General features: G+C 37.6%; 2 protein-coding genes across 5 annotated transcripts in view; both read right to left on the bottom strand.

The window, feature by feature from the left end:
• The window catches only part of atrip (ATR interacting protein), a 14781-nt gene extending 5060 nt beyond the window's left edge, over positions 1 to 9721 (bottom strand). Inside the window, exons 1-10 of one of the 4 annotated variants that reach the window (XM_077529771.1) lie at positions 9581 to 9721; positions 6838 to 7163; positions 5315 to 5397; positions 5054 to 5224; positions 3462 to 3574; positions 3167 to 3336; positions 3010 to 3084; positions 1797 to 1926; positions 1568 to 1702; positions 486 to 711 (exon numbers count right to left, since the gene is read on the bottom strand). In XM_077529771.1, the coding sequence (XP_077385897.1) occupies positions 486 to 711; positions 1568 to 1702; positions 1797 to 1926; positions 3010 to 3084; positions 3167 to 3336; positions 3462 to 3574; positions 5054 to 5224; positions 5315 to 5397; positions 6838 to 7163; positions 9581 to 9618 (1467 nt within the window). In that variant the 5' untranslated portion in view covers positions 9619 to 9721. Of the gene's footprint in view, positions 1 to 485; positions 712 to 1567; positions 1703 to 1796; positions 1927 to 3009; positions 3085 to 3166; positions 3337 to 3461; positions 3575 to 5053; positions 5250 to 5314; positions 5398 to 6837; positions 7164 to 7849; positions 8174 to 9580 lie in introns of those variants that run through there. The other 3 variants (XM_077529774.1, XM_077529773.1, XM_077529772.1) reach the window with 3 other exon arrangements.
• Positions 9722 to 10001: 280 nt separating this feature from the next.
• Positions 10002 to 22759, bottom strand: LOC144023855 (uncharacterized). Its single transcript, XM_077529776.1, has 10 exons — positions 22590 to 22759; positions 21044 to 21137; positions 20722 to 20832; positions 19565 to 19675; positions 18730 to 18837; positions 18402 to 18509; positions 17128 to 17198; positions 16990 to 17050; positions 16755 to 16906; positions 10002 to 15552 (listed from the first exon to the last, which is right to left on the bottom strand). Exons 1-10 carry the CDS (start codon positions 22655 to 22657, stop codon positions 15522 to 15524), a joined length of 915 nt encoding a protein of 304 aa, XP_077385902.1. The 5' UTR covers positions 22658 to 22759; the 3' UTR covers positions 10002 to 15521.
• Between the last annotated feature and the right edge of the window lie 407 nt (positions 22760 to 23166).

The raw sequence follows: 23166 nt of genomic DNA, 5'->3' as shown, positions 1-23166 counted from the left end.
ATATTAAAATTAATTTAATATTTATTTAGTATTTATTTACTTTTGCAATGTTACACAAAAAATTGTGTCAAAGTTTATAAAATGAAAGAATTGACTATGTAACTAACTGACATGTGTGCCAATTTTGTTTAAGAATTTAAGAAATTTGTTCACAGAAAGTTATCTCTGTTAAGAAGACTTTTTTATTTTTTTATTTTTTTTTTATTTTATATACTAAAGTACTCATTGTTAAGAAGACACCAGTTTTAAATATTGTGTTTCAGTGATGGTACAAAACGAAACTATTTTCTTATTGAAAAAAACATCGGTTTATGTCTCGAGTAGTTTTATCGTAGATTTATTATTACCTGACCAATATATCGATAATGGCGGTATCATCATATCGTCAGATAATTGTTATCATGAGCCTTGTATCGCATATCATATCGTATCGTGAGGTACGCAGAGGTTCCCCACCCCTAACATCAACGTTCACGTCAGCACACCTCGTCGCTGTGGTTAATCAGCAGGTAGAGGATCTTGAGTGCCGCCAACCCGGCGTCTTCCAGGCCGACGGCGCTCGCGTCCGCCTCGTCCGGCCTCTGCGCTCCCGTGGCGGCGGGGCGGCGTTCCGCCAGAGACCCGGCGGCCTCGCCCCGCGCGTCCAGGTACTGGCAGAGGTGGGATAGGTGCATGTCCAGCAACGGGAGGAGAAACACAGCCCCGGGACATCTGCGTACACACACATATCGAATGTTTATTTTTTATTTCTTTTAGTATTTAGTGGTGTCTGGTTGGTGCTGGAGTTCACTCGTCTTCATCTTTCTTTCCTTTGATCTTTCCTCTGATCTCCTGACCTTCTGAACTTCACGACTCTGACGAGACTTAAGTATCCGGTTAAGGTAAAGGGTATGGGATTTTTTTTATTAGGTGAATTCATGAGCACAAAAAAAAAAAAAAGAAAAAAAGAAAAGAAAAAGAAAAGCACAATGATGATGATATGTTGAATCGGTAAGACCGAATGAACAATACTGGGGGGAAAAAAAAAACAAAAAACTTTTTTTTTTTTTTAGTATCTCCCTTGACGGTACTAAAAAAAAAAAAAAGTAGTTGAACAGTCAAAATTGTTAATTTTTTTACATTTTATTTTAATTAATAAGAAGTTCATGTTTTAAAAATATAAAACATGTTTTGGTTGTCAAATTAGTTATTTTGTAAAAAAAAAAAAAAAAAAAAAAAAAAAAAAAAAAAAAAAAAGAGCAATGATGATATGTTGAATCGGTAAAACTGCCAAATGAACAAAAATGAACAATACTGAAAAAAAAAGAAAAAAAATCTTTTCAGTATCTCCCTGAAGGAACTTAAAAAAAAAAAAAAAATATATATATATATATATATATATATATATATATATATATATATATATATATATATATATATATATATATAGTTGAACAGTCAAAATTCATTCTTCATTCGTTTTTTTTTTTTTTTTATTAATAAGAAGTTCTTGTTTGTAACAAGAACAAAATGTTGATGTTGAAATAAAAACATCTTTTGGTTATCAAATCCCTAGTAATTGGCGTACCCGTGTTCTTGCTGGGCCTGGGTTGCCGCAGGTTGACTTTGAGTCAGCATGTTGAGCCCCGTTAAAGCCAAACTCTGGATCGGACTGAGCGTCGCTCGGGGGGCTTCGCCTCGACTCCTGCCCGCACCGGCCGACCTGCACATAAGCACAGAAACATCAGTTAAAAGCTCAAGGTAAATAAAAATTTGACACATCCCTTCACATCAACACGTGCACGTGTGTGTTTTACTTCAAGTCTGCGGCCGAGTTTGGCTTGGCCGTCAAGCAGATGTCACTCGGGCTGACGGACAGCAAGTGCGAGAGGCAAAGGCTGCTGGGAGAGAGAGGCTGCTGCAGCAACAAGCCCAGCAGGACTGCACCTGAGGGGCAACAAGTTGGAAGTTTCATCACGGACAACCACTCGCCTCGGTTTCAAACTTCAGAAATCGACAAAACAAAACAAACAAAACCAAAACAACTCAACTTAAAAAAAAAAAAAAAAAGGGGGAAAAAAAAGAAAAATTCCATTAAACACAATGCATTTATTTTTCAACAAAGTATAGAATATCAGGTACATTAAAGAAACGGTTACCATGTTAATTTGATTGAAACAAAGCACAAAAGAGAGAAAAGAAAGGAGCAAAATAAAATGAAAAAAATAAAGCATGAAAGAAAGAAAGGAAAGAAATAATGACCCAAATAAAAAAAGGGGGGAAAATGAACTGAAGAAAGAAAGAAATTAAAGAATGAAAAAATAAAGAACAAATGAACAAACAAAAGAAAGAAACAAAGAAAACAAAAACAGAAATAAAAGAAAGAAAGGGAAGAAAGAAAAAACAAAAGAAAGAAAAGTAAAAAATAAAAATAAAACGTAAGACAGAAAAAAAAGAATAAAAACAGAAAAAGAAAGAAAAGAATGAAAAAGAATGAAAATAGAAAAGAAAAACAAAAGAAAGAAATGAATGAAAAAGAATGAAAACAGAAAGAAAGAAAAAGGACATAAGTAAAAGAAAAATAGAAAAAGAAAGAACAAAAGAAAGAAAAACAAAAGAGAAATAAAATATAAAAATAAAAAAGAATGACAGAAAAAAGAATGAAAACAGAAAAAGAAAGAAAGAGAAAAGAATGAAAATAGAAAAGAAAAACAGAACAAAAGAAAGAAAGAAAAGTAAGAATGACAAATAAAAGAATGAAAAAGAATGAAAACAGAAAAAGAAAAACAAGAAAGAAAAGAATGAAAAAGAATAAAGAAAGAAAAAGAACAGAAAGAAAAATTGAAATAAAAAAAGAAAAAAGAAAAGAACAAAAAAAGAAAGAATAAAATATAAAGTTAGAATGTCAGAAAAAGAATGAAAAAGAAGAATGAAAATGAAAGAAAGAAAGAAAGAAAGAAAGAAAGAAAGAAAGAAAGAAAGAAAGAAAGAAAGACGCTCGTAAAGCGTCTACAACAAGGCACTACTGACCTGGTTGCTGGCGGTGTGGCGGTCGGTCGCACCGGAACGGATCGGGCCAGGCTACTTCCTGCTTGTCAACACTTCCTGCATTCACATCGGCACAAAAACGAAAAACCGTTTCATGGCGGCGCCACGTCAGCTCACGGCAAACGGTCCGCCGACTCACCGTCCTTGCGCTTCTTGCCGGAAGTTTTGAGCGCCGCATTTGTGGACGGGAGCCGAGCGGCGAACGTCTCCTTGGTGATGAAGCCGCTTCCTGTCGGCGAGGAGGAGCCGCTGACGCTGCCGCTGCCGCTGCCGCCGTGCAGGTGCGAAAGCCCGTTCGGCACTTTGGGGCTAAGCGAGACACAAAAAGAATTCATGAGCACGACAACCGCCATCATTGAGGCACTTCGCTTCACATTCGATTGTTGTGGTATTGCACATTATCGAACGTCAAACGTTAAGTGGGGACGGCCGACCTGTTTCTCGGCAGCGGCGACGCCGGCTTGCTCCTGTCGGCGCTCAGCAGTTTGCTCTTCATCTGGTTGATCTCGGCTTCTTTGAACTGCAGCTCCGACTGCAGCGACTGAACCTGCGCGAAAAACAAAATGGGCGGGTCACAACAACATTAGCCCAATGTGTACTGTGCTCTCCCAGTAGAATTGTGGTTTACCTACTGTGGTTCTTGGCACCAAGATGCCACCAGATGGTGCCAAAACACTACTTTTGTCTAAAGTGAAGCTCCTACACTCACTTCGACAAAGTTCCCAAAACTATCAGGACGTCAAAGCACTATTTTTGTCTCAATGAAGCCTTTCAACTCAATTGAACAAATTCCTTGGCAACAAAATTGCCATAAGATGGCGCCGCAGCACTACTTTTATCTCAGCAAGGCCCCTAAACTCACATCTACATAGTTCATTGGTACCTAAATACTACATGAAGGCGCCCAAGCACTACTTTTGCCTAAATGAATCGACCTCAACAAATTCAACATAGTTACTTGGCACCAAGATGCCACCACAGCACTAATTTTGTCTAAATTAAGCCCCTCAACTCACTTCAACATAGTTCCTTGGCACCAAGATGGCACAAGATGGCGACAAAGCACTACTTTTGTCTCAGCAAAGACCCCTACACTCACTCTTCTACATAGCTCCTTGGCACCTAAATGTCACAAGATGGCACCAATGCACTACTTTTGCCTCAACGAAGCCCTCCTCAGCTCACTCTAACATAGTTCCTTGGCACCAAAATTCCACAAGATGGCGACAAAGCACCACTTCTGTTGACGTGAAGCCTCCGAAACTCACTACTTCATAATTCATTGGCACCTAAATGTCACAGGATAGCACCGAAGCACTACTTTTGTCAAAATGGAGCCCCTCAACTAACTTCAACAAAGCTCCTTGGCACCAAGATGGCACCAAAGCACTACTTTTGCCTAAACGAAGCCATCCCTCAACTCACTTCAACATAGTTCCTTGGCACCGTTGCCACAAGATGGCGACAAAGCACTACTTTTGCCTAAACGAAGCCCCCCCTCAACTCACTTCAACATAGTTCCTTGGCACCAAGACGCCATCAAAGCACTACTTTTGTCAAAATGGAGCCCCTCAACTCACTTCAACATAGTTCCTTGGCACCAAGACACCAAAAGATGGTGCCATAGCACTACTTTTGTCCAAGTGAAGTTCCTCAACTCACATCCCTATTTTTTCTTGGTTACCTAAATGCCACAAGATGGTGCCGTATCACCGCCTTTGTCAAAGTGAAGACCCTAAACTCACTTTTACATAGTTCCTATGGCACCAAGACACCACAAGATGGTGCCATAGTACTACTTTTGTTTAAATAAACAACGATAAATTGAGAATTGAGATTAGTGAAGCGTCTGAACTCACTTGGACATCGTTCCTTGGCACCAACATTACCACTAGATGGCTTCAGCACAAAAACAGTGATTGCTTCCACAAATAAATCTGCGGTTCCGCGACTCCACAACTTGCAAAAATAATAATAATAATAATAATAATAATAATAATAAAAGGTGGGCGTTGATGGCACTTGCCTTCCTGTTGAGCTCCTTCTCCTTGTCGCTCTGCTCTCTCTGCTTCTGCTTCTCCAGCAGGGCCAGGGCCTGCCTCTGAGTCTCCTTCTCCTGCTGGGCTCCCCTCAGCGAGTCCCTGAGCAAGCGGATCTCGCCGCTTTTCGACACGATCTCCTCCTCCACCTCCTTCAGCTGGCCGCACACAGACACCGCAGACCTGCTCCGGTTGTTGCGTTTCATCCTCCACGGTGGACGTCTTCAAAGACGCGCTAGCTAGCTCACCTTCCTCCGGAGATCTGCGTGCTGAGCCTCCAGCAGGACGTAGGAGTCCTCTCGCCCGGCATTCGGCTCCTGCGGCCGGTTGCCTGAGCACGCAAACAAAACAAACACACCAGTGTTAATTTTGACAAGAAATTTTCATTTACTTTTAGTTATGGTCTTTTGACTAAAAATTAATTCAAGATTTAGTCATAATTTAGTCATGTGATTTTATTGTGCTGAAGCATTCCCACGTGTTATTATGATTTTTATTCTCTACATTTCTTTTGCGGCGTAACAACTCCCACATAAAACTTTCAAAAAATCGCGATACTACAACATGCAATTCTCGAATCGATTCAATCGGCAGCCGAATCGATTTTTTAACATCCATTTTTGATGGACAAATATTCCACAAAACGTCTCACTTTCACACCTTAAGCATGGAAGAATGTTATATTAACTCATTCACTGCCATTGACGGATATACACGTCAATGGCAGTGAATGGGTTAATGGAGCATTAAGCCTTAATAATTTATTTCAATGCTGTTCAAACGTGAAAAATGTTACAACCTGTTTGTTAAATACAGTGGCTCACAGTTATAACACTGAAGTTTCAGATCAATAAATACATTTTCATACAAATCTTACAGTGTACATGTGTAAGTTTACTGAATGGTATTTTCTAGGGGTGTTAAAAAAAATCGATTCGGCGATATATCGCGATACTACATCGCGCGATTCTCGAATCGATTCAAAAAGGGCAGAATCGATTTTTTTTTTTTTTTTTTTTTTTTTTTTTAGGATTCACACCTTGAGCATGGAAGAATGTTATATGAACGGAACATTAAGCCTTAATATTTTATTTTAATGCTGTTCAAACATGAAACAGATTACAACCTCTATAAGACTGAAATTTCAGATAAATAAATAATACATTTTCATATAAATCTTACACTCTACAAGCTTACTGATTAGTATTTTCTAAATTTGAATGAAAAAAAATCGCAACAATCGACTTATAAATTCGTATCGGGATTAATCGGTATCGAATCGAATCGTGACCTGTGAATCGTGATACGAATCGAATCGTCAGGTACTAGGCAATTCACACCCCTAGTATTTTCTAAATTTGAGTAAAAAAAAAAAAAATTGCAACAATCGACTCGTAAATTCATATTGGGATTAATCGGTATCGAATCGAATCGTGACCTATGAATCGTGATACGGATCGAATCGTCAGGTACTAGGCAATTCACACCCCCTAGTGGACACCAGGATAATATGGCTGTAACATGTTGTAAACTTATAAGCTTAGATGTAACATTTTTAACATGAACATTCATGCAAATCAACTTGCGATTGTGATTGATTATGTAAGAATCAATCATGAACTAGAAGTGTTGACATCATCCACATTATGAATTTTATTGAGATGCAAATATGACATGTCCACTGGGACCATCTATGTGTCTGAAGGGGTTCAAATTGCATTGCAATGGCAGTTTTGGTCGCGATGAGAACGATTTGTGGTTACATACTCACCAGTTGTCTCTCTCTCACGTGGCTCCAAATGTCCTCTTTTGCCACCAAAGCCGCCCGTGTTGTTGCCTCGATCCAGTGGCGGCCTGGCGGAGGGATGAAATCCTGACCCGTGCGCTCGCTCCGATCCAGGTCTGGACGCCTCCTTGGACCCGTAAGCCGGCGTCGTGGTCGCCAACCCGATGGCCTGCGAGGCAATGATGTCGATCTCATCCAGGTCATCCTGAGTGAAGTCGTCGTCGTCCCCAAAGGGGTCGACTTCGGCGGGATCCGCCAACGGGACGTCCTGGTTCAGGCCTCGGAGGCGCTTGCTTGGAGGGCAGGCCATGCTGTGCGTGAGAGAGAGAGAGAGATGTAAGATCATTAAGAAAGTCAATCAAAAGCAGGAATTCATGATAGATGATTCATTAGTCTTTGGCTCCGGACTTCAACACTCCGCCTCCGACTCCCGTCACTACTCGCTACATTGGTGACCCCGACATCCGCCTCGTTGACGTTTCCGAGGCTGATAATAGTTGAAGGTAGCACATAAAACTTAACTCTAAATGTTACAAAAAACATTATATTGTGTTTGTACTTTTTAGGGAGGGCATTGAATGAGTACATGAGTGAGACAAGCAGGTTTAAATTTCTGCCTCCTGCTGTGAAATGTGTCAATGGCTCAAGACAATCAAACTATAATTTGACAGGGCCACATTTAGCCAATTAAAGTTGATTAACTTTAATGTTTAACAGTACACACGTGCGCAGATATGCTTTTGTGCAGCGTATTTAATCAACAGCGAACAGAATGGCCACTTTTTTTTTTTATTTGGTACTTTAGAATATTTGATTTAAGAAATTAAAACATTGGAGAGCAAATAGAATTCATGTAATAAAATACTTCACATAACAAAAAAAAAGTGGTCGAGCCAGTGGGGGGCGCCAGAAAAATCCCCAACAGGTTTAATAAGGTATTCCAGCCACTTTATTCACATGTTGCTGATATTTTAAAGAAAGTTAAGTGCGTTTTTACCTTTGCCGGTGATGTTTCCTGCTTAGCACAGCCACCTGAACTTCTCCTTCCAATGTATGGCAGGTTAGCCTGTCGTTAGGCTAACGGAGCAAAATCCGTGTCAACGAGATATTCGAACGATGTGTAACCACGTTGTTCCTCGCAGTGCATCCGCATCATTCTGTCGCTAAAAGGAATCTGCGTCGAACTATTGTACCGCTTAAAGACGTTATTTATTTTACATTTTAAAACCACACAAACAGAGAGTGACTACCGACCGGAAGAAACTCGTTTTCATCTTCCTCGTCTCCAATGCAGGCCGCTAATCTGACCAATCAAAACACGGCTCGGGTGTTTTTGGACCAATGAGAGGAGAGCCTAGACACTCTGCTACGGGTACCCGGTTAAGACAAACGGCAACATTGAGAGCCTTAATGAAATGAACATTGTAAGCGCTATTTCCTTTATTTTTGGTGTAATACTATATTATAGTATTGTTCTTTAAAGAAGACATCGTGTAAGTGTCAGTTGTCATTTACGCTGTGTAAATATTCAGCCGACACAACTTGTTTCCTTCTTCAACCGAAGACGAACAAATGGTGTGAAAGGTTCGTTATTTTTATTCTGTAATGCCTCAACATGTATAAATATGAAAAGGCCGAAAGTTTAAACAACTAACAAAAGGCACAAATGTAAACTAATCCTCCTGTAAAAAATACAATCGCTGTACAGTATATTGCTCCTTAGCGCCTTCTACGGGCAAGAGATAGAAATACATCAATCCCAGTTACTCAGCATCCGGAGCGGCGTTCCCCCGCTCTAATAAGGTTCATTTGTCGCGGATTTTCCATCCCACACGGTTTTCTTTTTTTAAGTGTTTTAATTTTACAGTGTCCTCACATGTGGGAGAGGAGAGTCAGAATCACCGGCGATGAGTGAGTTTTGCTGCGTGGAGAAATTGTATTTTGAAGACCATTAGCTGTATTTGCTCCTCAGTGAGCTGCTGGATGCAAATAGCATCCTCATATATAGGAGCGCATTCGTGCATCTTGTCACTCGGCAACAAGCAAGTGGGTGATCCATTTATAGACATAGGCAGGTCTGAGACACAGCGTGCGTTGTTGCATGTGAGAGCCTGGGAGATACATGCGTACACATGTTCTCGCTCTCTCCCCGCCTCCGTTCTCGAGAAATGGCAGAGTTCAGCGAAATGTACCATGATGCATTGCAGCCATCGCACACAAACACACAGAAGCACACAGAGTAAAACCCGGTGAGCATTTTTGTAGAACCACAGTCTCGTCTCGAGTTTTCATGAGGATTGAGTTAAATAAACACACACATGCCAGGATGGTATCCATGGTAACTAAAGCACCAGGGCAGAATCTGTCATTGTGATGGAAGGCTTCATGCACGGTGAACAAGATGTGTAACCACTGCGAGAGCGTGTGACTTTCCGGCTCTGATTCGAGAGGGAACGCAAATTTGTTTTTGTTTTTTTCGCCTACCATGTCACCTTTGGTGCGCCGTAAACACTTCCGGGTTATCTTCCATGTCACCAAAAGCGACGAGGATGGAACGTTTGTAAACATGAAACAACGCAGTGGGAAAATCTTTTCCCAAAGAGACTAGGATGGAGCATGTATTTCCCCACTGTTTTGTTTACACGTCGCTTTTGAAAAAACAACAACAAAAAAAACAAAAAAAAACTTTGCGCTCAGGCAAAGTTGTTTTTTTCGCCCACCATCTCACCTTAGGTGCGCCGTAAACACTTCCGGGTTATCTTCCATGAGACCAAAAGCGACGAGGATGGAACGTTTGTAAACATGAAACAAAGCAGTGGGAAAGCTTTCCCAAAGTGACTAGGATGGAGCATGTATTTTCCCACTGTATTATATATATATATATATATATATATATAATACAAGTATTTACATGTATGTTAAGTACTTGACTTGTGGGCGGGACACCAAGCTGTCAATCAAGTGCACAACGAAAAACTGCCGAGTCACAAGATGTCAAAAAAAATAAAATAAACGTAAATTCCTGGATGAAAGTTTGAGCCCTCATTTCCTTCGCTGCAATCTTGCGGACGTCCTCGTTTCCATGGCAACACAATCAAAACCTGACTCTGGATTGTGTCTTTTTCAACAACAATGATGAGAAAACCTCACTCGGTTGACTTTTATTTTTTTCAAACATGAACACAGGAAGTACAAAGTTTTTTTTGTTTTTTTTTGTTTTTACTTTTTTTTTTTTTTCGACAGAATCAACATCAAATACAATATAAACAAATTAAGCGCCACAAAATGTTACAAGTTGATGACAGCACACTTCAAGAAATATACACTTAAAAAATAAAAACAAAAACACATAAATTCAACAAATAAAGACAGGAAGTACAAAGTGTTCACTTTTTTTTTTTTTTTTTTTTTTTTTTTTAAGCTCCCGCCCCTTTTTTGAATGGGAAGACCAGAGAGAATTGGAATAAAAGTAGTGCATGGACACATGACAACTCAACTCAAATGTATTTATAAATATAAATTTATAACAGACATTGGTGTGTACAAAGTGCTGTACGTGAAACACAAATCGGAATAAAGTAACGAAACAGGAACAAAGCAATTTTTTTGTTTTTGAAGTGCGTACACAAGTTTGTTTGTTTTTTTTGTTTTTGTTTTTACAAGTAAATAAGTTTTACATCACTAAATTAATAAGAAATAGGCGAGTGAATAAATAAATAAATAAATACATAGATGAATAAGTAGAAAAAACATCAATTTCATACACAAAACGAAGAAGATGATGACGAAGGGCGATTCCAAGCATCCACTTTTTTGGTTTTTTTTGCCCCCATTTGTTCTTGAAAGACAACAAACTTGTCATTTTTCAAGGCATTCGCACGGTGGCCCTGAAGTGCAAAACGCATAAACAAAAACAAAAAAACTAAACACGACAGTAGTGTTGTTCTGATACCGATACTGATATCGGCGGAGGCACCGATACCGCATTACCGTGGTATCGGTATCGGTGACTATATTAACAAGTAACATGCCGATACCATTAATTCCAAAGCTAATATAGGATGTTGGATGCAGCAACAAAACAACAAAAAAAGGTTACCGCAAACACAAACGAAGTATCGTAACAATTTTCCGAACTAGCGTAACGTTGACCTAACGGAAGTATTGGTAGATGGAGGGAGGCGTCTCGCTGCAGGCCACGGCCGAGTGGAGCACTACCGGAAACGTCATCTCTTACTTTTATTATTATTATTGTTATGGTTATTATTATTATTATTATTATTATTATTATATTTATTTGTTGATTTATTTATTATTATAATATATGTATGTATGTGTGTTTATATGTGTTTGTATATATATTTTTTCTTATTCTTATTTTTACTGCTGCCATGACTTTATCCTTTTTATTTATTTATCTTCATTTTGTCTTTTGTGTTTTATGTGTATATAGTTAATTCTGGATTTTTTTTTTTTTTTTTTTTTTTTTTTTTTTAATTGGCACAATTGCCTTCATTTACCGTCTTATAATTTGGGAGTTGGAAATTGGAAGTTTAAGGTTGGTGCTTTTTTTTTTTAAAAAAAGAATGAGTGCTAAGAATTGTTAATTCGATAGTCTTACCGATTCAACGTCTTATCATCTTTGCTCTCTTTTTTTTCAAGTTTTATTATTATTATTTTTTTCAGAGAGAGTGCTAAGAATTGTTAATTCGATAGTCTTACCGATTCAACGTCTTATCATCATTGCTCTCTTTTTTTTTTTTTTTTTTTTTAGAGAGAGCTCAGAATTGTTAATTCGATAGTCTTACCGATTCAACGTCTTATCATCATTGCTCTCTTTTTTTCAATTATTATTATTTTTTTTAGAGAGAGATCTCAGAATTGTTAATTCGATAGTCTTATCGATTCAACGTCTTATCATCATTGCTCTCTTTTTTATTATTTTTTTTAGAGAGATCTCAGAATTGTTAATTCGATAGTCTTACCGATTCAACGTCTTATCATCATTGCTCTCTTTTTTTTTTTTTTTTTTTAGAGGGAGCTCAGAATTGTTAATTCGATAGTCTTATCGATTCAAGGTCTTATCATCATTATTCTCTTTTTTTCAATTATTTTTTTTTTTAGAGAGAGCTCAGAATTGTTAATTCGATAGTCTTACCGATTCAACGTCTTATCATCATTGCTCTCTTTTTTTTTTTTTTTTTTTTTTTTTTTTAGAGAGAGCTCAGAATTGTTAATTCGATAGTCTTATCGATTCAAGGTCTTATCATCATTATTCTCTTTTTTTCAATTATTTTTTTTTTTTAGAGAGAGCTCAGAATTGTTAATTCAATAGTCTTACCGATTCAACGTCTTATCATCATTGCTCTCTCTCTTTTTTTTAGAGAGAGCTCAGAATTGTTAATTCGATAGTCTTATCGATTCAACGTCTTATCATCATTGCTCTCTTTTTTTTCAAGGTTTTTTTTTTTTTTTTTAGAGAGAGAGTGCTAAGAATTGTTAATTCGATAGTCTTACCGATTCAACGTCTTATCATCATTGCTCTCTTTTTTTTTTTTTTTTAGAGAGAGCTCAGAATTGTTAATTCGATAGTCTTATCGATTCAACGTCTTATCATCATTGCTCTCTTTTTTTTCAAGGTTTTTTTTTTTTTTTTTAGAGAGAGAGTGCTCAGAATTGTTCATTCGGTAGTCTTATCGATTCAACGTCTTAACATCATTGCTCTCTTTTTTTTCAAGGTTTTTTTTTTTTTTAGAGAGAGAGTGCTCAGAATTGTTAATTCGATAGTCTTATCGATTCAACGTCTTAACATCATTGCTCTCTTTTTTTTCAAGGTTTTTTTTTTTTTTAGAGAGAGAGTGCTCAGAATTGTTCATTCGGTAGTCTTATCGATTCAACGTCTTATCATCATTGCTCTCTTTTTTTTCAAGGTTTTTTTTTTTTTTAGAGAGAGAGTGCTCAGAATTGTTAATTCGATAGTCTTATCGATTCAACGTCTTATCATCATTGCTCTCTTTTTTTTCAAGGTTTTTTTTTTTTTTTTTAGAGAGAGAGTGCTCAGAATTGTTCATTCGGTAGTCTTATCGATTCAACGTCTTAACATCATTGCTCTCTTTTTTTTCAAGGTTTTTTTTTTTTTTAGAGAGAGAGTGCTCAGAATTGTTAATTCGATAGTCTTATCGATTCAACGTCTTAACATCATTGCTCTCTTTTTTTTCAAGGTTTTTTTTTTTTTTAGAGAGAGAGTGCTCAGAATTGTTCATTCGGTAGTCTTATCGATTCAACGTCTTAACATCATTGCTCTCTTTTTTTTCAAGGTTTTTTTTTTTTTTAGAGAGAGAGTGCTCAGAATTGTTAATTCGATAGTCTTATCGATTCAACGTCTTAACATCATTGCTCTCTTTTTTTTCAAGGTTTTTTTTTTTTTTAGAGAGAGAGTGCTCAGAATTGTTCATTCGGTAGTCTTATCGATTCAACGTCTTAACATCATTGCTCTCTTTTTTTTCAAGGTTTTTTTTTTTTTTAGAGAGAGAGTGCTCAGAATTGTTAATTCGATAGTCTTATCGATTCAACGTCTTAACATCATTGCTCTCTTTTTTTTCAAGGTTTTTTTTTTTTTTAGAGAGAGAGTGCTAAGAATTGTTCATTCGGTAGTCTTATCGATTCAACATCTTAACATCATTGCTCTGCCTTGTTTTTTTTATTTTGTATTTTTTAATTTGTTAAAAAAATAAAAAAAATAAAAAAAATTTAAAGAGAGAGAGCTCAGAATTGTTCATTCGGTAGTCTTATCGATTCAACGTCTTAACATCACTGCTCTCCCGTGTTTTTTTTAAATTTTTTTTAATTAATTTATTTTTTATTTTTTATTTTAGAGAGAGAAAGAGAGCTCAGAATTGTTAATTCGATAGTCTTATCGATTCAACGTCTTATCATCATTGCTCTCTCTTATTTTTTCTTTTTTTTTTTAAGAGAGAGCTCAGAATTGTTAATTCGATAGTCTTACCGATTCAACGTCTTATCATCATTGCTCTCTCTCTTTTTTTTAGAGAGAGAGCTCAGAATTGTTAATTCGATAGTCTTACCGATTCAACGTCTTATCATCATTGCTCTCTCTCTTTTTTTTAGAGAGAGAGCTCAGAATTGTTAATTCGATAGTCTTATCGATTCAACGTCTTATCATCATTGCTCTCTTTTTTTTCAAGTTTTTTTTTTTTTTTTTTTAGAGAGAGAGTGCTAAGAATTGTTAATTCGATAGTCTTACCGATTCAACGTCTTATCATCATTGCTCTCTTTTTTTTTTTTTTTTAAAGAGAGCTCAGAATTGTTCATTCGGTAGTCTTATCGATTCAACGTCTTATCATCATTGCTCTCTTTTTTTTTTTTTAAAGAGAGCTCAGAATTGTTCATTCGGTAGTCTTATCGATTCAACATCTTAACGTCATTGCTCTGCCTTGTTTTTTTTATTTTTTATTTTTTAATTTGTTAAAAAAATAAAAAAAATAAAAAAAATTTAAAGAGAGGGAGCTCAGAATTGTTCATTCGGTAGTCTTATCGATTCAACGTCTTAACATCACTGCTCTCCCGTGTTTTTTTTAATTTTTTTTAATTAATTTATTTTTTATTTTTTATTTTAGAGAGAGAAAGAGAGCTCAGAATTGTTAATTCGATAGTCTTATCGATTCAACGTCTTAACATCATTGGTCTGCCTTGTTTTTTTTAATTTTTTTATTTATTTTCTTATGTTTTTATTTTTTTATTTTGAGAGAGAGAGAGCTCAGAAATGTTCATTCGGTAGTCTTAGACAATAAAAGTGTAAGCGGTTTTAAGAAAATGGATGGATTATTTATTTTTCTATTTATTTATTTATTTTTAGTGGGTTTCTTTTTAGTCTTATCGATTCAACGTCTTAACATCATTGCTCTCCCTTGTTTTTTTAATTGTTTATTTTTTATTTATTTATTTATGTATTTATTTTTTTTTAGAGAGAGAGAGAGCTCAGAATTGTTCATTCGTTAGTCTTAGACAATAAAAGTGTAAGCGGTTTTAAGAAAATGGATGGATTCTTTATTTATTTATTTATTTATTTATCTATCTATTTCTATATATCAATTTTCTTTCTCGGTTTACTGTTTGGTGAGCATAAAATCTGTTCACTCCAATGTAAACCCCTCCCATGTAGGCCCCTCCCCTTCCATCTACCAACTACTTCCGTTCGTTCGTTTGTGTTTGCGGCAACCTTTTCGTTGTTTTTTTTTTTTCTCCTTTTGTGTTTGTGTTTTCTGATGATTAACTTTTTGTCGGTGTGATTTTTGATTTGCTGTGGTGTGTTTTGTTTTTGCAGTTGTCATTTATTTTTTTTTTGTTGCATTTCTGGAACGAAAACAAGCGAGTGGATGCGGAGTCGCGTGACACGTCACTTCAAATTGTGACGTCACCGCGTGCGGGTCATTTGCATAACAGCGGCGGCCACACCCCCACAAGTTCCCCCCTCATCCAATGGCAACGCCAGCGTGGACGGGAAGCGACATCGCAGGCGAGAATGCACATTTTTGCGCTCGTCCTGATTTGTTGACTTCCCTCGGGATGCTAACAGGCTAACGTTAGCTTGCGTTGACGACGACGGCGTCGGCGCAGTGGGCGGGGCTCGCAATCGGCTGACGCGCCACTCACCTTCGGCGTGCTCGTCCAGCTCCTGACCTGCGTGCACAAACAAACGGACAGGCTAGCACGCTACATGCTAACATATGGAGACATTTATTAATTTTGTATTATAAGTGCCGTTTTCCACAAAAACAGCATGTGGCCTACAACTGCCTTTTCCCCTTCTTCTTCATTTCTAATTTAAATAAAATCGATTTTTGGATATTAATATCGATTCGATTCGATTAATCAGTGAGAATCACGATTCTTTTATGAATCGATTTTTTTGGCACACCCCTACGATAAATTGTGACAAAATTTTGATATATATATACATATATATATATATATATATATATATATATATATATTATTTTTTTTTTATTTTTTTTGCTCTTCAGTGGTAAGATTGGCAGCGCAATTGAAAAAAAAAAAACACATGAAAGGTGGAATTTCGCCAAAGAAGCGCTTCTTCAAAAGCAGGACAGAGTCGAGTGGATGTTAAACATGTCGTGTGCTAAGCCTGAAAATGCTTTTTAAAAATTTTTTAATTTTAATTTTATTTTTTTTACTGTCCTAGAATAAAGTGAAATTGCACCTCCACTACATTAGGGGGCAGTGGCGCTCTCATTATTGGCAGAGTGTGCGCAGGGAGCATTCGCTCTGTGGTGTCGGGGTTTTGTTTGCTCTTTGCACATAGCAAAAAATAAAAAAAATAGCACAAATTATTTTATATTTTTACGGTTTTTTTTGTTTGTTTTTTAATATTGTGCTCCTGAGTTAATGTTGGTGAGCAGTTTGAATGCATTATTATTTATTGATTTTATGTAAATTAGATTTTTCCGTATTATATGGCTTGACATGGTCAGCCAAAAAATGTTTATAGTTTAATTAAGGATTTAATTTTATTTTTGAATTTCAGATGCACTTTAAATCTTTTCTGTTCCGTTTTGCAGCAATTAGCATTCGAATATGTTTAATTAGAAATCTGTTTAAAACAATGGGGAAAAAAGAGGGTTTTTTTTGTCCATTGCTCTGTTTGATCTCTTATACTCTGCTACCACCTGCTGGCTGTTTTTGTAATAACTATCATTGCTTCAAGCGTTTTATTCAGTTCAGAGGCTTGCATCAAAGCCTTCTGAATGCTTTAGCATTAAAAAAAAACAAAAAAACGTATAAATACGTCTTTGGGAACAAATGAGTTAATAAGGCCTGTGTTGCTTTTTTAAAGACATGAACCGTGACAGTCATTTGCTTACCAGAGAGAACGGCTCATGTTGGTCGCTGTAGAACATCTGGATCTTACGTTGGTCGCTGTAGAACATCTGGATGTTACGTTTCCGCGTTTGGCCGCCACTGGTGGACTTTTTTGCGGCTGTGACTGCAATCTTGCCCACTGGAGTCTGTTTGGCTGCAAGTAAATACAACTGTGACTACATGATGACACAATTAAATGCATGACCCGCCCCCCAGAAGAGATTGGTCGACACGTACACGTATCAAGTGCGTCGCCGATGCGGCCCTTTTCACCGTGGAAGAAAGTAAGTCATCCTTTCTGCTCAAAGAAATGGCGCCGTTTACCAACCGTGTGACGTCCACTCAAATGGGGAAGGCTGAAAAGTGTCAACGCACCTTTTTCTCTTGACAGCTCGATCTGGTGCGTGAGCCTGAGATGAACCCGGGCTGGACGGCGGCGTAGACGGCTGTAACGTTAAAACGTTGGTTATGGTTGCTATGGTTGCCAATGATATTTTTATCTAAATTTGAGTAAAGTTTTATTGGGCAAAGTGCAATATTATAGTGTCTGGTATCTAGCGTGACGTGAAGTGACACATCTGGGTTTATGTTCATCTTTGTTGGTGATTTTGTCCTAACCCCACCCAGCTTGTATTTTGCCCTTTTGTGTATGTTTTATAAACAGCGGGACGTTTCTGTGGAAAGACAGTGTTTACACGCCTCCAGCCAATCGCGGGGGCGGGGCGGGTGGGGGGGGGGGGGGGTGGGGGGGGGGCTGGGGGCGGGGTCGTGTCGCAAACGGGGCCGGGTGAACATGTCGGCTGTGTGACGTCACTCCCGCGGCAATTTGAAAGCACGCACGGATTTGTTACTCATTCACACACGTAAGCTTCTGTGAGTGAGTGAGTGAGTGAGTGAGTGAGTGAGTGAGTGAGTGAGTGAGTGAGCCCCCCCCGCTCTGCGATTGGCTGGAGGGATGTAAACACTGTCTTTCCACAGAAACGTCCTGCTGTTTACAAAACAAACACAAAATAACAAAATACAGGCTGGTTGGGGGTTTAGGATGAAATCACCAACAAAGATTAACATAAACACAGATGTGCATTTTCCTGAGTGAAACCGGCATACTGGGCCTTTAACTCATTTGCTCCCAAAGACGTATTTATACGTTTTTTAATGTTTTTTTTTTTTTAATGCTAGAGCAGACGGCTTTGATGCAGCCTCGGAACTGAAGAAAACGCCTTCTTAACTCATTTGTTCCCAAAGACGTATTTATACGTTTTTGGGTTGTTTTTTTATTTAATGCTAGAGCATTCAGAAGGCTTTGATGTAGCCTCTGAACTGAAGAAAACGCTTGAAGCAATGGTAGTTATTACAAAACCAGCCAGCAGGTGGCAGCAGAGTATAAGAGATCAAACAGAGCCATGTAGAAAAAAAAACTCTTTTCCCCACTGTTTTAAACAGATTTGGGATGATCAGTGGTCAACGAGATTTTTCGGCATGTCCGAAGCGGTAGTCGGAGCGCCGCTTCGGACACGCCTCCGCTTCATTTGCTCCAATCGGATTCGAGCAGGAAGGCTCGAGCGTAACCTCGAAACCCCTCTCATAACGTGGACGCGCTAACGCTATCTACCGGTAATGTCAGACGCTTGTTTTGTTGTGGTACTCACACTTCCTGTGCTGCCCAGTGCCAGATCGTTCATCTGCTGAATGAGTTGATCCATCGCGCTGTCAGTCTGCGTCGACACGTGATTGACGGCTGGCCTGACAACTGCCGTCTGAATGAAGAGTGATTTTACAAGTTTTAAAATACAATATTAAAAAAAAAAAAGTGCACACATTAGGAACGCCCCCCCCCGACCCGCCAAATGACATGAAACCGGACGTGTTGAGGACTTTACTCTGAACAGTATTTTTTTGTATCCAAGACATCTTTTTTTTCTCGCTTATTACGTCCCGTTAATTCCCCGGTTACGCACGAAAAATGAAAATACTCACAATTCCTGCGCTGCCCAGTGACAGATCGTTCATCTGCCGAGTGAGTTGATCCAACGTGCTGTCAGTCTGCGTCGACACGTGATTGACGGCTGGCTTGACAACTGCAGTCTGAATGAAGAGTGATTTTACAAGATTTAAAATACAATTTTTACAATTTTTCTTTATTATTTTTTTTTTAGTACGTGTTTGTGTGTGTGCGCGTGCGTGCAAATACGTGTACATTTATACTCATTAATTCACCTAAAACAGGGGTGTCCAAACTTTTTCATTTGAGGGCCACATACAGAAAATCAGAAGGACGCAAGGGCCACATAATGTTATGAAGAGAAATTGTATTTAGTCCTAAAAATTGTACAAATAATTTATTTGTGCTTTTGCATATTTAGAAAAATGCTACAGTATATAAACCAATTTATTTGTAATATGGCAGTACGGTTATTATAGTTTTGGAATTTTTCATTTTAGTTTTTATTTTGTTTTGAGGTTGTTTTTTTTTAAAGTTGAGTTAGTTTTAATTAGTTTTCAGGATGGTTCTGTTAGTTTGTTTTTTTTTATTATTAATTTTAGTTCTTTAATAAATGCTTAGTTTTAGTTTAGTTAGTTTCAGTATTGGTTTTATTTTTATTTTATTTTAATGTGTAGTATTGTGCACAATATTTAAAAAACACCATATTCCATATTATTCCGGTTTATATAAAAAATAAATCTACTAAAAATCACACTTCAAATCATCCCCAAAGTCTCATGCATTAAATGAATTAACAAAGACTAAAACGAAGGACCGGAATTGAGAAACACTGGCCTAATCCAATACTGGAAAATAAAAACTACTCACACTTCCTGCGCTGCCCAGTGCAAGATCTTTCATCTGCTGAATGAGTTGATCCATCGCGCCGTCAGTCTGCTTCGACGAAGTGTTATTCGCGGCTGGCGTGACTGCTGGCCTCTGGGTGAAGAGTGATTTTCACAATATTAATTCATGTTAAAGATTAGATTAGCTCTTAAAGCAGGGGTTCCCAAACTTTTTCCTGTGAGGGCCACATAACGTTTCCCTTTTCGGATGGGGGAGGGGGAGGGGGGGGGGGGTGTTCCGGGGTTCAGTTTGTAACAGAAAAAAAAGTGCGGCGACTGCAGCGCTGAAAAAAACGTTTGTTTTATAGAAAGCCAGATAACCGAATATTAACAACACTTTCCGGGATCTTCACAGAAAAACAAAACAAAAAAAGGCCATATGAACATTAACTTTTTGTTGTGCTGTTTACAATCTTAACAGGTAAAAAGTTCAATTGACTTGTCAGAGCCGAACCTCTCTTATTTAACACATTCACTGCCAGCCCAGCAAAAATGCATCGCATCATTTGACATCTTTTTCCGTCAAAGGTAGTGAATGAGTTAAAAGACGAATATGAGCAGCCTCTCAAACTTTTACCATCCATTTGGCTTGCAGGCACCAGTTTGCCACTCTCTCTCATCGACTTCCCAGTGAAGAAAATGACATAAAATCAATAAATAATCATGCATTCAAACTGATCACCAACATTAACACAGGAGCACAATCTTAAAAATAAAATAAAATAAAATAAAATTTAACCTACAAAACAAAAATATAAAATAATTTTTGCTGATTTTTTTTTTTTGCTGTGTGCAAACAAAACCCCTACACCACCGAGCGAATGCTCCCTGCGCACACTCTGCCAATAATGAGAGCGCCACTGCCCCCTAATGTAGTGGAGGTGCAATTGCACTTTATTGTAGGACAGTAAAAAAAATAAAAATAAAAAAATAAAAAAATAAAAAAGCATGTTCTTTGAGGTCAAACGTGCCCCCCTTGATGGAGCCTCGTGCCCCCCTGGGGGTGGGGGGGGGGTCACTATTTGAGAAGCACTGTTGTAATTGAAGATATGCTTCTTTGTGTACGTCGATCAGGTTTTCAACACCAAGCAAAGGTGGGACAAATTGCAACAAAATGGGCACATGCGAGGGGGTACTCACACTTCCTGTGCTGCCCAGTGAAAGATCTTTCATCTGCTGAATGAGTTGATCCATCGCGCTGTTAGTCTGGTTCGACAAAGTGTTATTCGCGGCTGGCGTGACCGCTGCACTCTGGGTGAAGAGTGACAAGATTTAAAAATACAATACAATATTTAAAAAAAAAATTAGGATCCAATTCGGACACTTAATCCGTTTAAAATCTAATTCAGGGAATAAGATGCCAAAGATATAATCCAATAATGGAAAATGATGAATGATTAATAAGTGTTGTGTCGCTTTAATATGAAAAAAAAAAAAAAGTATTGAGCTGTCACAAACTTACAGATGTTTGGATGGTCACGCTGATGGAAGAAGTGCAGTTCCTCTTTGGGTCGGACTCTGGTCCTGAAATCAAAGCCCGCTTTCGACTTCCTGGCCTGGATTAATACAGAATTCAATAATCAACAAACAATAATTTATTTGTGATATGGTAGTATTATAGGAATTTCTTATTTTAGTTTATATTTTGAGTTGTTTTTTGTTTTTGTTTTTTTTAATTGTTAGTTTTAATTAGTTTTCAGGGTGGTGAGTTTTTTTTTATTATTAGTTTTAGTTCTTTAATAAATGCTTAGTTTTAGTGTAGTTAGTCTCTGTGTTAGTTTTAGTTTTTTTATGTGTATTACTTGTGTGCAATATTTAAAAAACACCATGGGCGTGAGGTCATTATTCCGATTTATATCAAAATAAATCTACTAAAAATCACATTTAAAATCATCCCCCAAGGCTCATGCATTAAATGAATTACCAAAGACTAAAACGAAGGACATTTTTGCTACAATTATAGTTAGTTTTATTTTAGTTAGTTTTGTAAACATAAAATGTAGTTTGTTAGTATTCTTTTTAAAAAAAAAAAAAAAAAGCATCTTCGTTTTTATTTTATTTCGAAATTGTTTTTTGAATTTTTGTTTTTTCGTTAGTTTTAGTTTAACTAAAATATCCTTTAATAACACCTGTGTTTTTCAACACCCTCCCTTCTTACTTTGACCTCTCTAAACATCTTTGTTTTTCTTTTACTTGAACTGAGTCAAATGCCATTTTTAGCGTATGTCGTGGGCTACTAAAAAATGGACGGCGGGCCGCAAATGGCCCCCGGGCCGTAGTTTGGACACCACTGTAGAGCATACAGAAGGCTTTGATGCAGCAAAGAACTGTTGCATAAATGGTAGCTATTACACAAATGGCCGGCAGGTGGCAGCAGAGCAAAGGAGCTCAACCAGGGCCATATTGATAATAATAATAAAAAAAAAAAAGCTCAATTTCTCCCAATTTTAAATAGATTTGTGAATAATAATGAAACTTTGCGCTCTTCTAATGCTAATTGCTGCTAAACGATAACAGATCGAAATATTTCTCCTGATAAAAGAAGAGACTTGAATCTTTCCTTTGATAGGTTCCATGTTTTTATAGCAATAGAACACAATAATTCTGTGGGACTTGCAAAATCCAGTCAAAATCCAGTAAAACAGCCTGGGAGTGAAGGGGGTTGCGAAATGTGAAAATGGCTGGGAGCGAACCCCCCATTCATTAAAAGACAAAAAAAAAAAAAAATGTGAGTGTGTGTCAGAGTGGGCCAGAGGCATGTGATCTAAAAAATATCTCTCTCTTAAAAATAAATAAATAAATAAAAATAAAAAAAATAAAAAAAAATAAAAAATAAAAAAAAATAAAAATAAAATAAAAAATATCTCTCTCTCTTCCATTTAAAAATAAATAAAATAAAAATAAAATAGAGGCCTTGGTTTCCCATTTTTTGTGTCTGTCTCCTCCTCCTCCTGTGTGTTTATTTTTAAAAATGTGATAGCTGGTGTTTCGAACCTGCGCTCACTTACCCGGTGAATCGCCACAGCCAGGCCATGTTGCGGGGCCAACTTTGTTGTCTAGCAACGTAGCTCGCCATTAGAAATGCCTGCTTTTAGCAAAATGTGATTTTGATCGCGGTACTGACAAGTACAAACCGAAGTCCACGTCTGAGATGAAAGTTTCTTGTATGGACCGAGCGCATGCAGCGTTTCAGTCTTTGTGTGACAATTCCCCGCAAGATCAAACCTCAAAGAATGTCACGTTTATCACAGACACACACGAAACACTGTTTTTTTTGTGTGTTTTTTTTGAACGCACGAAACGTCCACGGTGTTACGTTGACGTAATTGTGACACAAAGCATTCAAAAAGAGTACAAAAGTGGTCGTGAACGAGAAGAGCAGATTCGTGCACTCGTAACTGATGATTCGCGTCCATGTGGTCGAGAAAGAAAGTTTGATCAAGTTGAACCCCCGACACAGATTTGCCTGTCAGAGTATTTTGCAACACTTAACGCATACAGAATAGATCTTGCTCTTGCTCTTGCTCTTGCTCTTGCTCTTGTGTGCTGTGGCACCTTTTTTTTGCACCCGTCTTGGCGGATGTA

This window comes from Festucalex cinctus, chromosome 8 (genome assembly GCF_051991245.1).
Source record: "Festucalex cinctus isolate MCC-2025b chromosome 8, RoL_Fcin_1.0, whole genome shotgun sequence".
Lineage (NCBI taxonomy): Eukaryota > Metazoa > Chordata > Actinopteri > Syngnathiformes > Syngnathidae > Festucalex > Festucalex cinctus.
Note: the sequence above shows the minus strand (reverse complement) of the source record. Positions and strands in the feature narration are given on the sequence as shown.

Coding starts and splice junctions, on each gene's coding strand:
- LOC144023855 (XM_077529776.1), bottom strand. CDS start 22,657: ATGGCGAGCTACGTTGCTAGACAACAAAGTTGGCCCCGCAACATGGCC. Junction 18,510..18,729: donor CACTGGGCAGCGCAGGAATT/GTGAGTATTTTC, acceptor CTCTTCATTCAG/ACGGCAGTTGTCAGGCCAGC. Junction 17,051..17,127: donor CGAGCTGTCAAGAGAAAAAG/GTGCGTTGACAC, acceptor TTCTTTGAGCAG/AAAGGATGACTTACTTTCTT.